The sequence below is a fragment of the Pogoniulus pusillus genome, chromosome 3 (genome assembly GCF_015220805.1).
Source record: "Pogoniulus pusillus isolate bPogPus1 chromosome 3, bPogPus1.pri, whole genome shotgun sequence".
NCBI classification, from domain to species: Eukaryota; Metazoa; Chordata; class Aves; order Piciformes; family Lybiidae; genus Pogoniulus; species Pogoniulus pusillus.
Window position 1 is genome coordinate 1330657 of NC_087266.1, and position 16128 is coordinate 1346784.

At 54.4% G+C, this 16128-nt stretch overlaps 1 protein-coding gene across 5 annotated transcripts in view; it reads left to right on the plus strand.

Annotated features, from left to right (window-relative positions):
• Positions 1 to 16128, plus strand: part of CAPN5 (calpain 5) — an 88592-nt gene that overhangs the window by 48292 nt on the left and 24172 nt on the right. For all 5 annotated transcript variants that reach the window (XM_064168594.1, XM_064168602.1, XM_064168584.1 and 2 more), the window contains one exon: positions 10679 to 10810. In XM_064168594.1, coding sequence (XP_064024664.1) covers positions 10679 to 10810 — 132 coding nt within the window. The remainder of the gene's footprint in view (positions 1 to 10678; positions 10811 to 16128) is intronic.

The following is a 16128-nucleotide window of genomic DNA, read 5'->3' on the forward strand; positions in this document are numbered from 1 at the left end:
GTTAGCAGTGAAGTGTAACGAGGGTGATGTAAAACTATTAAGTAGTTCATTTATTATACAGGTAAAAGCTCCCCAGACCTATCTGCAGTCAGCACAGAGAGATGCTGTGACATGGTTGCTTAAACTAAATCTATCCACCCAGTCAAGTTCAATGAGTTAAGAGAAGTCTTTAGAGAACATTTGTAACTAGAGAGGTCTGGCAGCACAAACTGCTGCTGGAAGGTTAAGCATTAACTGCTACAGACCTGATTCAAGAGAAGTAGGGCACTCACTGGGTAAGAGTCTCAATATTTGCCCTCCAGAAGCATCAACAGGAAAATATGTGGTGGCACATTGGGGCTGATGGGTGGACCACTGCTGGGAATGGTAGGACTTCTAGTGCTGTACAGCTGCTTGATCTTAACCCACTGGAACATAAGCCATGGGGTTGGGATGTGTAAGTGGAAAAGCACTGAGTTAAGTAAAACAGAAATGACCTTAGAGGATGTTGCAACAGATGAAGCTATGTAAAGCAGGAACTGCTTATCTGGTTGCTGAGGTACAAGGTCTGTCTTGAGGTCTGTCTTGATGACCAGTTAGGATTTGACATGATCTTTAGCTTGTGTGTTAAGAGCATATAACCAAGTGCTGAAACAGTAAACAGAACTTGGCCTATGTCAAGCTGCTTCTCATCTCTCCAGCGTGGCTGAACACGAGGTGGGTACAGAACTGGCTTCATGGCCACACCCAAAGAGAGGCTGTCAGTGGCTGCATGGCCAAGTGCAGGCCGACCAGGGACAAGTGGAGTCCCTCAGGGATCAGTCCTGGCACCAGTCTTGTTCAGCATCTCTGTGAGAGCCATAGACAGAGGCATTGAGTGCAGCCTCAGCAGGTTTGCTGCCCACACCAAGCTGTGTGGTGCAGCAGCCAGGCTGGAGGGCAGGATCCATCCAGAGGGAGCTGCACAGGCTGCAGAGGTGGGCACAAGCCAAGCTCAGGAGGTGCAACAAGAGCAAGGGCAAGGTCCTGCAGCTGGGTGGAGGCAATGCCAAACACCAATGCAGGCTGGGCAGTGAGTGGCTGGAGAGCAGCTCTGAGGAGAGGGACTTGGGGGTGCTGGTGGAGGAGAAGCTCAACAGGAGCCAGCAGTGTGCACTTGCAGCCCAGAAAGCCAAGCAGAGCCTGGGCTGCAGCAGCAGCAGTGTGGCCAGCAGGGCCAGGGAGGGGATTCTCCCCCTGTGCTGTGCTCTGCTGAGACCCCACCTTGAGAACAGCCTGAAAGAGTTGGGGCTGTGCAGGCTGGAGCAAAGGAGGCTCCCAGGGGACCTTCTTGTGGCCTTGCAGCATCTGAAGGGGGCTGCAAAAAAGCTGGGGAGGGACTTTGGAGGGTGTGAGGGAGTGTCAGGAGTGGGGGGAATGGAGCAAAGGTGGAGGTGGGGAGAGTGAGGCTGGAGGTGAGGAGGAAGTTGTTGAGCAGGAGAGTGGTGAGAGGCTGGAGTGGGTTGCCCAGGGAGGTGGTTGAGGCCCCATGGCTGGAGGTGTTTGAGGCCAGGCTGGCTGAGGCTGTGTGCAGCCTGCTCTAGGGTAGGGTGTCCCTGGGCATGGCAGGGGGTTGGCACTGCCTGCTCCTTGTGCTCCCTTCCAGCCCTGACTCATTATGAGTCTATGATTCTAAAATATAGATAGTGAACGCCAGGGGGTGGACTTCAGGTGGTAATGAAGCAGTGGGAAGCAGGGGCAAGGTGGGGGTTTGGGCAGGTGTTTAGGCATGGGATGGATGTGTGTCCCAGGCATGGCTTGGAGCTCCCAGCACAGCATGGCACGGGGCAGTTGGAGCTGGTTCTCTGCTGGCCGAGCTCTGAACCCAGCAGGCCCCAGGCTGTGTGTGGGTGTACACATTTGTGGGCTGCCCTCTTCCCCTCGGGTCACAGTGCTTGGAGGGTGATGTGGTGTTTGCTTTTTGGAGGTGTGCCTGCCTGGCTAAGTGCTACTGCTCACCTGCTGCCTGTCTGCTGCGTGGCAGGAGGACAGAGTCACAGAACCAAGCAGGCAGGCAGAGAGCTCCAAGCTCAGCCAGCCCAACCTAGCACCCAGCCCTGCCCAACCAACCAGACCATGGCACTAAGTGCCCCAGCCAGGCTTGGCTGCAACACCTCCAGCCACAGCCACTCCACCACCTCCCTGGGAAAACCACAGTGACAACCTGCTGTGATCAGAGCATCTCTGCTTCTGCCCTGCCCTTCTACATACACACCCCAGCCCCTGTAGTTCAGTCTGGCTGCAGGACCAGCTCCTTCAGAGAAACATAGAATCAACCAGGTTGGGAGAGACCTCCAGGCTCATCCAGTCCAACCTAGCACCCAGCCCTGGCCAATCTTATCTCTTCCAGCTCTGTCTGCAGGAAAGGGAAGGCTGCATTCAAGGCTTTTCCATGGAATCAGAGAGTCATAGACTTGTTTTGGTTGGGAAAGACCTTTAAGATTATCAAGCCTGGTTAGTAGCACCAATTCTACCAAGTCTGGTTCTAAACCATGTCCCTCAGCACCACATCCCTGCATCTTTTAACCACCTTGTTCATCTTGAGCTGCTTAACCACTGGCCTTCCTAGAACAGGAAGGCATCCAGGTGGGGTTGGAAGGTCTCCAGAGAGGAGACTCCACAGCCTCTCTGGGCAGCCTGCTCCAGAGGCTGCTCCTCCAGTGAAGGGTGGAAAGGAGTTTCTCCTCCTGTTGAGCTGAAACCTTCTCTGTTCCAGTTTGCATCCATTGCTCCTTGGCTGATTCCTGCTGAGCACCCAACAGAGCTTGGCCCCCTCCACCTGACCCCCACCCCTCAGCTCTCTGTGCACATTGCTCAGATCTCCTCTCAGCCTTCTGCTCTCCAGGCTAAGCAGCCCCAGGGCTCTCAGGCTCTCTGCAAGGGGAGATGCTCAAGTGCCCCACTCATCCTCCTGGCTCCCTGCTGGACTCTCTCCAGCAGGTCTCTGTCTCTCTTGAGCTGGGGAGCCCAAAACTGGACACAGTATGGGTCTCATAAGCTGCATCTCTCATCTGTGCCAGGCTAGGCTGCTCTTTCAGTGAGTACACAGGGCTTCCCTCCATCAACATCAACAACCACGGGGGGTTAATTTGCAGACTCTTTCCTGGTGGTGGGAAATCACAGCTGGTGGTGGGAAATCTTGTCCCAGTGATGGGAAATCACAGCTGGTGGTGGGAAATGGTGTCCCAGTGATGGGAAATCACAGCTAACTGGCAGCTCTGCTCTTATAACAGGTCCCTGAGCATCTGCTGTGCTCTACCCTATGCTGATTTCTGCCACACAGGATACATTTTTCATTCTTTCATGTTCTTCCTTGCCTTCTTAATACCAAGCAACTTCTGGTTTGCACACTGCAGATTCACCCAAGGGCAGCCTGGGTGCTCTCAAAAGCAGCCAAGAAAATGCCCCTACAAAGGGCAGCTGTGGCCCTCAAATGGGGCAAAGTTGGGGTCGTTGAGCCTGGGGAAGAGAAGGCTCCAGGGAGACCTTCTTGTGGCCTATCAGCACTTTAAGGGGGCAATAAGAAAGATAGGGACAGGCTTTTTCTCAGGGCAAGAGGTGGTGGTTTAAAGCTAAAAGGGGAAGATTCAGGCTAGATGCAAGGCAGAGATGTTTTGCACTGAGGGTTGTGAGACCCTGGCCCAGGTTGGCCAGGCAGTAGATGCCCCATGCTTAGCAATGTTGTGAGTCAGGTCGTGTGATGTAGTTCAAGGTGCCCCTGCTGCAGGGGATGTGGCCTAGGTGCCACTTAAAAGTCCCTCCCAACCTAAAGCATTCTGTGAAAATCATTTCCTTAGCTCCCCAGAGCAGGATCTGGTAGAGCAGACATTCCCACCAGCAGGCAGGGTGGATGCATCCCCTGCTGCTGGCATTCCTCCTCAGCGGTGTAGAGCAGGGGTGAAGCCTCCCTTGTCCTCTGCCAGCCCTGCCTGCACTCGGCGATGCTGAGAAGTGCAGGTGCCTCCTGCCTTCGGTGCCTGTCAGCTTGCTTCCCTCTAGCGTTTGGCCCAACCTCCTGCAACACCAGCAGCTGGGAGAGGATTAGTCCTCTCCCTGGGCTTTCATCCTTGCCCACTGCGTGTCTGGATGAAGGTCAGTTATTATTCTGGTGCACAGTGCTGGCTGGCTTGGGTGGCAATAGCAGGAGATGCTTAAGGAGCAATTCTTGTTCCTCCTGTGATGGGCTCCTCACTACAAGAAGGACACTGAGGTGCTGGAGCATGTCCAAAGAAGGGCAGCAAAGCTACTGAAGGGTCTAGAGCACAGAGCTTAGGAGCAGCAGCTGAGGGAGCAGTGATTGTTTAGGCCAGAGAAAGGAGGCTAAAGGGAGACCTCACTCTCTGCAACTACCTGAAAGGAGGTTCAAGTGAAGTGGGGGTTTGACCTTTCCTACCCAAGTAAAAAGCAGTGGGACAAGAGGAGACAGCCTCAAGTTGTGCCTGGGGAGGTTTGAATTAGATACTATGAAAAATCTCTTCCCTGAAAGACTTGTCAAGGCCTGGAACAGCCTGCCCAAGAGAGTGGTGCAGTCACCACCCCTGGAGGCATTTCAAAACCACCTAGATGTGATCATAGAATCAACCAGGTTGATTCAATGCCAATCACTCTCTCTGGAAAGAACTTCCTCCAACATCCAGCCTAGAACTCCCCTGCCACAGCTTCAGACTCTGTCCCCTTCTTCTGTCTCTGCGTGCCTGGCAGCAGAGCCCAACCCCACCTGGCTACAGCCTCCCTGCAGGTAGTTGTAGACAGCAATGAGGTCTTTGTTGTGGCATAGTGGTGACCTGGCAGTGCTGAGTTCATCATAGAATCCTAGAACCAGTCAGGGATGGAAGGGAGCACAAGGAGCAGCCAGTGCCAACCCCCTGCCATGCCCAGGGGCACCCTACCCTAGAGCAGGCTGCACACAGCCTCAGCCAGCCTGGCCTCAAACACCTCCAGCCATGGGGCCTCAACCACCTCCCTGGGCAACCCACTCCAGCCTCTCACCACTCTCCTGCTCAACAACTTCCTCCTCACCTCCAGCCTCACTCTCCCCACCTCCAGCTCTGCTCCATATACTGGATGGAAGTAGATGATCTTTAAGGTCCCTCCAAACTGCTCTATGGCTCTGTGAGAAGCTTATAAATCAGTCAGAGATTGGGGAGGGTTGAAAGGCTTATGAGAAAGTATAAAGAGTGGCCTTATAAGAGGGGATGGGTCACTAGGCCTGTAATGGTGTGAAAACATCTCCAGCAGGGATAACTAGAGCAAGGCTGTGCCCATGGGGGTGTGATGGATGGGGCCAGTGGAAGGCTGTGGGTGGGATTTAAATGAAGCTTGAGGAAGACAAAGAGCAGTTTTGCTCCAGAGCAGGGCAGCAAGGCTGGGGAGGGGCCTGGAGCACAGCCCTGTGAGGAGAGGCTGAGGGAGCTGGGGGTGTGCAGCCTGCAGCAGAGGAGGCTCAGGGCAGAGCTCATTGCTGCCTGCAGGGAGGCTGTAGCCAGGTGGGGTTGGGCTCTGCTGCCAGGCAAGCAGCAAGAGAAGAAGGGGACAGAGTCTGAAGCTGTGGCAGGGCAGGTCTAGGCTGGATGTGAGGAGGCAGCTGTTGGCAGAGAGTGATTGGCACTGGGTTTTGCTGCCCAGGGAGGTGTGGCAGAGGGGGTCTAGGCTGGCTGTTAGGAGGCAGCTGTTGGCAGAGAGTGATTGGCACTGGGATGGTGTCGCAGAGGGGAAATTAATTGATGGCAGATGATATTTTTTCCCCAATTAATGTTTGTTGCTTTTGCTCTTCAGAGCTCTGCCACCCCTGACCACTGATTGTGGTAACCTTCAGATCTTCCATGGCCATGGAACTATTCTGTGGGTAATGTGCAGTTGTAGCAAGAACCAGCAAAGTATAGAACCATTATTTGAACTGGAAGGGAAGGTTCCCCACGAGATGGGCTCTAGGAGCTCCTTCTGCTCTCTGGCAGGGGCCAGTGGAGAATTGCAAGGAGGCAGTGAAGCATTTGCTCACAAGTTATTGTTACCCACTCGTGGGGGCTTAGCCACAGGCCAGGTGTTGCGGAGGGGCAGTAATAATTCGTGGCCGAGTCGAGAATTTATCAAAAATAGATATTTTTTATTTTTACAAAACCCGCCCCCACAACTATATATGCAAAGATTAATTTCGTTTGATAAACAGGTTAAGTTGCATGAGAATTCTACGAGGATACCATTAATAATCTGACTATATATATTTGGAAGTCAGTTTTTGGAAAAGGCTTTAGCTATTAATTAATAGCGGTTTCTTACTAAATTAAGCTAAGCCAAATAACTCACTCAGGCTGGCTCGTGCAGTCGGTCTTCCTCCTCCAGCGGCTACAGGAGTCGTTAAGAGTCGTTAAGGGTCGTTAGGCAGACAAAGGTGTGCCTAACACCAAGGCAAGTCCTTTGGTCTCTCTGCCGTCCAGGCACAGGAGAGTGAGCGAACTCGTCCAGGCACAGGCAAAATCCAAAGCGGGAACCCCAAAGGCGGGAAGATCCCCAATATTTATAACCTTGCTAGACAAAGGGCAGAGTTACCACACTTTAGGCGCGAAAGCGCACGGCCAATCCCAGCCTGGCTCCAGCGCGGGAACTCACGGGGCAGTCGCCGCCCCCTTCTCGGCTGCAGGGCAGGCGAGGGGGGGGGAAACCAGGCGGCTTTTCCCCTTTCCCCCTGAAGTCCGGGCAGGAGAGGAATTTAGGGGTACAGGACTCCAGGACATCCCACCCCGGTGGTAATGAGCATCTTTGTCTAGAACTTGAGTGAGAAGTGATCCCCCTTCAATTTAGGAACCTATTAATATATATATATGGCTTAGCCTTTTCCAACATTAACAATAGGTAATACATTAATCGCCCCAACAATATTTAACAATACTTAACAAGGCTTAACAATAGCCCAAACAGTATTAAATAAAGCTACACAGTCAATTTGAAGATTGCTCTGTTCCTGGTAGAGCAACCAAGTTCATGGCAGAGCCTTAGATGCTCTGAGTCCATGGCTGGAGGTCACAGTCCGTGGGTCCGGATGCCATCATCCACTGGCCACCCCGGTGATATGACTCCATCTCTCGTGTAGCTGGTTCTCCTTTCCCAGGTGCTGGTCAGGTGGTCAGGAACTGGTCCTCTGCCTCGGCCTTAACCTGTAAGGAGACAAAACCTGCCTCGGCCTATGAAGGCCAGGCTTAGCAATTAATAGTTGGGGACGATCCACCGTGCACTGATCCGGTGGCCTTTTGTACTGGGGCAGGTGGTCAGTGACCACGTGGCTCACCTAGGCAGCAGGTCTTTATTCTGGGGGCTTCTGTAGCTCTCCCCGTGACTGCTGACCATTAAAAGCTGCCGAGCCACTATTACGGTAATTCAGTGTTTTGCCTCCCGTGTGGGAGACGAGAAAGGGTTAACCTTTCTGTCTGGGGACGAGCTGCAGTTCCCAGCGGGGGGGCTGCCGCTTCTGGGCGAGCCGCTCTGGGAGCCACCGCTGGGCTTCTCGCGGCTGCCTCTGGATTTTGCAGCCGATTTCTGAAGGCACCGCACTAGATCCTTCAGCTGCCAGTCTGCCAGCTGCCTTAAAACAGTTTTTGGTACCCCTAAAGTCAGGGCTTGTCTATACCAGCTGTTCTTTTCTCTGGGTCTCCAGTCACTCTGTTGGTCTCTGCCCCTTTCCCTCGGGGAGAAGCCTGAAGGACCGGTCCCCCTGGGGGGGCAGTCCTGCACTGGCCGGACCTGCCTGCGCAGAGTCCTGGGATTTTCTGGGGGAGAAGCACGAGACTGTCTCTCCCCAGCCCCTTTTCCTTCAGGAGACCCAAACCCAAACTGCAGCCCGTGGGCATTCAAGTCAGTTAACAGTTCAGCCCAAGTCATTACGTGCTCTTTAGCACCATCGTTCTCTGCATTTTCTCCAAGCACACGTTCAATTTTCTCAACATTCTTCATTAGTTGGATTTGCAGAGTTGCTGGCAAACCCTTCATAATAGGGTGCAGTCTCTCCGGGTCCACAGGGGCATAAAACGGGCAATCGTAATGTCCCTTATCATAGATAGCCTGGACACAGGCAAGTCTGCGGAGAGCAGTGATGAGCTCAGAGGAGCTGGTGACCTTTAGTTCCGTCGGCTCCCCCCGGTAGGCTGGGCGGACACTGCTTGCCCAGTAGGCTATCCGGGCGGTGAGGCTGTGTGTCCCCTCGGGTTCACGTGTCAGGAACACATCGTCCCCCCAGTCTCCAGCAGCTTCCTGCGAGTCTAGAAGGACCCGGTCCCCACCGGCTCGGGACACTCGATACACATAGTCAGCGACTGAGTCTCCAGGATCTCTCGCATATTTGACTTGTAAGTCACTGAGCTGTGCATCTGTGAACTGCTTTTTGATCACGGTGGTCCCTGCACCGCCTTTTCTGCCCTTCACGGACTCAATTCTTGTAACAGGCAACACGTGCCTCTGCACCGCGGCGCCCTCCTCACCGGAGCTCTCTTCTCCGCTAGCTACGGGAGAGTCCGGTCGGGACCTGCGCTTTCTGCGTGGCTTTGAGGCTTTCTGCCGCGCAGAGGCATGTGCAGAGGAATTCTCTGCGTCTCTGGCAGAGTCTTTTGTGCCTGGTTTCGGGGAACTTCTCTCCCCCGAAGAGCCCCTCGGGGCATTCTCTGCCTTTCTCCCCGATTCCCGCGAATCACTCCATTCAAATTCAGACACGGAGACCGAAGAGGTGGTGTCTGCAGGCGTTACAAGCCTTTCTTTCATCCGGGCAGTCAGTGCCGCGGTCAGGCTCTTTGTCTGCGCCAGCATGCTTTCCCAGATACTTTGGCATTTAGCTTTTTCGGCTAATAAATCCTTTTCCAAGGCCTGAATTCTTTTTTCATAATTTTCAAATTCGGCCAGAGTCTGGGTCACGACTGACCCCAGAACAACAGAGAAATGCTCCGTTGGAGACTCAGAAATCACAGGGTCTGAGCGCTCAGCTAATTTCTCCAGGATTTTCTCCGGATTTTTACAATTTTTCTGAGCCCAAATTAAATCAAGACCTGTGATTAGGCATCCCTTTTCTTGTAGAAATTCTATGATTGAACTACCCTGCATACACTGCGCCATAATGTTGCGGAGGGGCAGTAATAATTCGTGGCCGAGTCGAGAATTTATCAAAAATAGATATTTTTTATTTTTACAAAACCCGCCCCCACAACTATATATGCAAAGATTAATTTCGTTTGATAAACAGGTTAAGTTGCATGAGAATTCTACGAGGATACCATTAATAATCTGACTATATATATTTGGAAGTCAGTTTTTGGAAAAGGCTTTAGCTATTAATTAATAGCGGTTTCTTACTAAATTAAGCTAAGCCAAATAACTCACTCAGGCTGGCTCGTGCAGTCGGTCTTCCTCCTCCAGCGGCTACAGGAGTCGTTAAGAGTCGTTAAGGGTCGTTAGGCAGACAAAGGTGTGTGCCTAACACCAAGGCAAGTCCTTTGGTCTCTCTGCCGTCCAGGCACAGGAGAGTGAGCGAACTCGTCCAGGCACAGGCAAAATCCAAAGCGGGAACCCCAAAGGCGGGAAGATCCCCAATATTTATAACCTTGCTAGACAAAGGGCAGAGTTACCACACTTTAGGCGCGAAAGCGCACGGCCAATCCCAGCCTGGCTCCAGCGCGGGAACTCACGGGGCAGTCGCCGCCCCCTTCTCGGCTGCAGGGCAGGCGAGGGGGGGGGAAACCAGGCGGCTTTTCCCCTTTCCCCCTGAAGTCCGGGCAGGAGAGGAATTTAGGGGTACAGGACTCCAGGACACCAGGCAGTGCCCAAACACTGTCAGGGGACTCTGTCTGGTCGGACCTTGAGGCTTGATTCTTCCTGGGCTGCTGGGGGCAGAGCAGACAATCTCTGGCCTTGTTCTCCTGCATCTCCTGAGCAGGACTTGCAGGTGTAGAGCCAGGAGGTGCTGGTGGGTAACAACTTAACCATGGCACAGCAATGTGCCCTGGGGACCAAGAAGGCCAATAGGATCCTGGGGGGCATTAAGCAGAGTGTGTGCAGCAGATCAAGGGAGGTTCCCCTCTGCTCTGCCCTGCTGAGACCTCATCTTGAGCACTGCCTTCAGTTTTGGGCTCCCCAGTTGCAGAGGGACAGGGATCTGATGGAGAGTGTCCAGCAGAGGGCTAGGAGGATGATGAGGGGACTGGAGCACTGCCTGGTGAGGAGAGGCTGAGGGCCCTGGGGCTGCTTAGTCTGGAGAAGAGAAGACTGAGAAGGGATTTGATCAATGTTTGTAAGTATCTGAGGGCTGCCAGGAGAGGGGGACAGGCTCTGCTCACTGCTCCCTGGGACAGGACAAGCAGCAGTGGGTGTTAAGTTGCAGCTCAGGAGGTTCCAGCTCAACACAAGGGGGAACTTCTTGCCTGGAAGGGTCCCAGAGCCCTGGCACAGCTGCCCAGAGAGGTTGTGGAGTCTCCTTCTCTGGAGCCTTTCCAGGCCTGTCTGGATGTGTTGCTGTGTGCCCTGAGCTAGATTGTGTGGTCCTGCCATGGTCTGGTTGGTTGGCCAGGGCTGGGTGCTAGGTTGGGCTGGGTGAGCCTGGAGCTCTCTTCCAACCTGCCTGAATCTATGATTCTGTGATTCCATGATTCTTTGCTTACTCAGTGTCTGTTTTCCTTCTGTCACACAGGAGATCTGTGATGATCCACACCTCTTTGTGGATGGGATCAGCTCCCATGACCTACACCAGGGCCAGGTTGGGAACTGCTGGTTTGTGGCTGCCTGCTCCTCCCTGGCATCCCGGGAGTCTCTGTGGCAGAAGGTAAGTGGTTCCTGATGGCAGAGGAGAGCCTGGCTTCAGCACCTTGGCTTTGCTTTGTGTTTGTCCAGCTCAGAAACTGCTTCTTCAGGGACACTTCAGGTCCCGAAAAACTGTTCATGTGCAAACCCCCCCTGAGTTGGTTGGGGCAACTAATAAGGCAAGGGTTATAAATATGTAGTTGGTTTTATTTCCAGCCAGCCCTGCCCACAGCTCCATACAAAGGAGTTACAGTTGGGGTCTAATTCAGTGGGGAAAAGCTTCCCAAGGCTGCTTCTGGGCAACTCATTCATTGAGCAGAATCAGAACACTGGGAAAGGTTTGGCCACACAATGGCTTTGCCTCACTCCCAAACAGGCAGCTGCAGCCCTAGGGCAGGTCTGTGCTGCTCACTGCAGGGCAGTAGACATTTCAGGCTAGTCCCTGGCTGCTTTGTGGCAGTGTTGGAACTGCTCAGCCCTTGAGAGGCTTCCAGATCTTCCCAGGGTGCTGGGCAAGAGGCAGAGGATCTCTGACCTGCTCCTGGTTCCTCTTGGCAGGGAGGTGTGCAGAGGTGCAGCAGCATCTCCTGCAGCTGTGCAGAGAGCACCATGTGGGTGGCACTGCCTGCCAGGGCCTGAGGCACTCCAGGGCCTTCTCCTGGGAAGCTTGAGGCACTTCAGCTTCCAGGCAGTTCAGGCCCAAAGCATCAGGGCTAAGCTGGTCTGAAGCACCAGGCAGAGGAGGACACAGTGTCCAAGAGCAGCGAGGCAGAGGCTGCACACACTGGGACAGAGGCAGCATGGCAGAAGCAGCACGCACTGAGGCAGAGCAATGCTCCTCTAAATGTTGGGTACAGAGGAACTTTAGTGATGATCTGGAGCAGGAGATTGAGTCCAGCAGCAGTCAGTTTGTAGATGGCACCAAGCTAGGAGCAGCTGTGGAGCTGTTGGAGGGTAGCAGAGCCCTGCAGAGGGACCTGGCCAGGCTGGATGGGTGGGCAGAGGCCAAGGGGATGAGACTGAAGAAGGCCAAGTGCAGGGTTCTGCACTTTGGCCACAACAACCCCAAGCAGCATTAGAGGCTGGGGCCAGAGTGGCTGAGAGCAGCCTGGCAGAGAGGGAGCTGGGGGTGCTGGCAGAGAGGAGCTGCAGAGGAGGCAGCAGTGCCCAGGTGGGCAGCAGAGCCAATGGCATCCTGGGCTGGCTCAGGAGCAGTGTGGGCAGCAGGAGAAGGGAGGTTCTTGTGCCCCTGTGCTCAGCACTGCTCAGGCCACCCCTGCAGTGCTGTGTCCAGTTGTGGGCTCCTGAATTGCAGAGAGCTGTTGAGGTGCTGGAAGGTGTTTGGAGCAGGGCAGCAAGGCTGGGGAGGGGCCTAGATCACCTCCAAGCTCAGCCAGCCCAACCTAGCACCAGCCCTGCCCAACCAACCAGACCATGGCACTAAGTGCCCCAGCCAGGCTTGGCTGCAACACCTCCAGCCACGGCCACTCCACCACCTCCCTGGGCAGCCCATTCCAGTGCCAATCACTCTCTCTGTGAACGTTGCTGGCCTCGGACAAGCAGCAAAGTTTCCTGCCTGTGGTGGTGTGGTGACTGCTGTGGCTCTCAGATGTGGTGCCAAGGGTTGTTTAGTTTGTTCCTCTGCCTCTCCCAGGGGGGAGCAGCAAGTTGTCATCTCACCATTCACTTCCAGCCCTGCCCTGGGAAATGCCAACCCAGCTGGAGCCAGGTCCCTGTGGACACCTCATTATTTCAGCTTGCCAGTGGCATTGCTTTTCCTCCCCTGGCAGTGTGGCTGGGGGGTTGTGACTCCTCATTTTCCATGCACTGAACTCTCAGAGGCTCTCCTTTGCCTGCCTCCTCTTCCTGTCTGAAGGGTTTGCTTTCTGCCAGAAGCACAAGGCGCAGCCTTCTCCCACCATTCCCTTCCAGTGCTGGCCAGTTTGCTGTGCTGCTCACTACCTGTTTCATCACACTCCTCCTTTTGAGACCTCTGAATTAGGTGGGACTTTTGCTCCCCCTTTGCAGTGTGCTTTGAGAGCTTGGGATGAATTGCAAGGAGTCACCATGCAGCAGCAACTTACAAGGCAGAGTGAGTGATGTCAAGTGAACAGATTAACCCCTCAGTCCAAGCAAGCATCAGCTCTGTTGGCTCTGCTGGAGTTAGAGCATGGTCCTTGCAGAAGACCTCAGAGCACTTAATTGGCCTAGAAATCATGGACCTCTTGGTCCTTAATATGACTGCATGTGAGGTTGTGAGAACGTTGCTGCAGGTGTCTTTTGCTCCTTGGCCCTTGGGTATCTATACACATAGGATCCAGTGCCTTCAGGACAAACCTCTGCTCGTGACTGGGCATTGTGCTGATGGAAGCAGCATTTGAGAGGACAGAAAAGGCAGCAAAACCATCTCTGATTCAGAGTCTAAGAGGAGCTGCACAGGGACCTTGGCCTAAGTCTCTCATTGCTCCCAGAAAATGCAACCCAAATTTACACTGAGTAAAGGACCTGGGGGTGCTGGGAGAGAGGAGCTGAAGCTGAGGTAGCAGTGCCCAGGTGGGCAGCAGAGCCAATGGCATCCTGGGCTGGCTCAGGAGCAGTGTGGGCAGCAGGACAAGGGAGGTTCTTGTGCCCTGTGCTCAGCACTGCTCAGGCCACCCCTGCAGTGCTGTGTCCAGCTGTGGGCTCCTGAATTGCAGAGAGCTGTTGAGGTGCTGGAAGGTGTTTGGAGCAGGGCAGCAAGGCTGGGGAGGGGCCTGGAGCACAGCCCTGTGAGGAGAGGCTGAGGGAGCTGGGGGGGTGCAGCCTGCAGCAGAGGAGGCTCAGGGCAGAGCTCATTGCTGCCTGCAGCTGCCTGCAGGGAGGCTGTAGCCAGGTGGGGTTGGGCTCTGCTGCCAGGCAAGCAGCAAAGAAGAAGGGGACAGAGTCTGAAGCTGTGCCAGGGCAGGTCTAGGCTGGATGTTGTCAGGAAGTTGCTGTCAGAGAGAGTGATTGGCATTGGAATGGGCTGCCCAGGGAGGTGGTGGAGTGGCTGTGGCTGGAGGTGTTGCAGCCAAGCCTGGCTGGGGCACTTAGTGCCATGGTCTGGTTGGTTGGGCAGGGCTGGGTGCTAGGTTGTGCTGGCTGAGCTTGGAGCTCTCTGCCAACCTGCCTGATTCTATGAGTCTCTGAAGTTCCCCTGGGAGATAGGACAGAGTGGTGTATCTGGAGGCCTTTCTGGGAGGTTGAAACTGTAAGGAGAGTTTCAGTACTGGTGTAAAGAGGCTCAGAGTCCCTGCAGCAGACAGTGGCTGGACCACCCCATCTCACCCTCAACCTTGATGGAAAGGAAGATCCACCTGAGGATCCTCTCCCCTGTTCTGCCCATCTTCAGTCCTCTCTCCAAGCCACACACAAGTGTTAAATGCTCTGTGAAGCCTTTCCCATGATGAGAAAAGAAGTCAATGTCCGTTTTACTTTTTCCAGGAGACAAAAGATGTTCAGAACTCCCAACGAGTTGAAAGTCCTAGAACCACAGAATTGTCAGGGCTGGAAGGGGTCTCAGAGAGCATCCAGCTCCAACCCCCCTGTGCCACGGGCAGGGACACCTCACACAAGGTCAGGTTGCTCAGAGTCACATCCAGCCTGGCCTTAAAAACATTCATGGATGAAGCTTCCAGCACCTCCTGGGCAACTTATTCGAGTGTCTCAGCACCCTCATGGTGAAGAACTTCTTCCTAACACTCAGTCTGAATCTCCTGACTTCTAGTTTTGCTCCTTCCCCCCTCCCCAGTCCTATCACTACCTGGCATCCTAAAATCAATGGGTGCTGCTTTCTTGGGGAAGCTTCCAGAAAGAGGATGAAGAAGACACAAGAGAGCCTCAGTCCTTAGGGGGAATGCAGCTGAGCAGGCTTTTATTTACTATGGTAGTTCAACAGCCAAGGACGTAGCTGGAGCAGGAGCTCTGCCCCAGCAACCAGCAAAGCAGCAGAGGCATAGTGTGAGAAATCCCTTTGGAGGTTGGCAGAGACTCCTCTGTTGGATCTAATGTGGTTTGTAGCCAGGGATGTACAAGAAGGTCTGTGAGGATCCCAGAGGTGGGTTTGGCTCACAGTGGGTCCGTGCGAGGATCGAGCAGGGATGAATTTGTTTTTACCTCTTCTGAGCCCACTCTTTCTTAGGGTCTAAACAGAGACACAGAACCATAGAATGGTAGGGGTGGAAGGGACCTTCAGAGGCCACTGAGTCCAACCCCCCCTGCCAAAGCAGCATCACTTAATGCAGGGCACACAGGAACACATCCAGATGGGTCTTGCTAGTCCCTAGAGAAGGAGACTGCACAACCTTCTCAGCAGCCTGTTCCCAAGTCCTGTCATGCTCATGGTAAAGAAGCTTCTCCTCACGTTGAGGTGGAACCCCCTGTGCTCCAGTTTGTGCTGTTGTCTCTTGTCTTATAATGGGATGAGACGGAGCTAGGCCAAGAGCAGGGCTCTGCACTTTGGCCACAACAACCCCAAGCAGCACTGCAGGCTGGGGCCAGAGTGGCTGAGAGCAGCCAGGCAGAGAGGGCCCTGGGGGTGCTGGGAGAGAGGAGCTGAAGCTGAGGCAGCAGTGCCCAGGTGGGCAGCAGAGCCAATGGCATCCTGGGCTGGCTCAGGAGCAGTGTGGGCAGCAGGACAAGGGAGGTTCTTGTGCCTCTGTGCTCAGCTCTGCTCAGGCCACCTCTGCAGTGCTGTGTCCAGTTGTGGGCTCCTGAATTGCAGAGAGCTGCTGAGGTGCTGGAAGGTGTTTGGAGCAGGGCAGCAAGGCTGGGGAGGGGCCTGGAGCACAGCCCTGTGAGGAGAGGCTGAGGGAGCTGGGGGGGTGCAGCCTGCAGCAGAGGAGGCTCAGGGCAGAGCTCATTGCTGCCTGCAGCTGCCTGCAGGGAGGCTGTAGCCAGGTGGGGTTGGGCTCTGCTGCCAGGCAAGCAGCAAGAGAAGAAGGGAACAGAGTCTGAAGCTGTGGCAGGGCAGGTCTAGGCTGGATGTGAGGAGGAAGTTGCTGGCAGAGAGAGTGATTGGCACTGGAATGGGCTGCCCAGGGAGGTGGTGGAGTGGCCGTGGCTGGAGGTGTTGCAGCCAAGCCTGGCTGGGGCACTTAGTGCCATGGTCTGGTTGGTTGGGCAGGGCTGGGTGCTAGGTTGGGCTGGCTGAGCTGGGAGCTCTCTCCCAGCCTGCTTGATTCTGTGATCTTATCAGAGGGCACAGCTGGAAGGAGCCTGCCCCATTCTCCTTGATACTCACTCTTCAGGTACATATAAGAGTTCTCATCTAAGTCTTCTCTTCTCTAGACTAAACAACCTCAGCTGTCTCAGCCTTTCCTC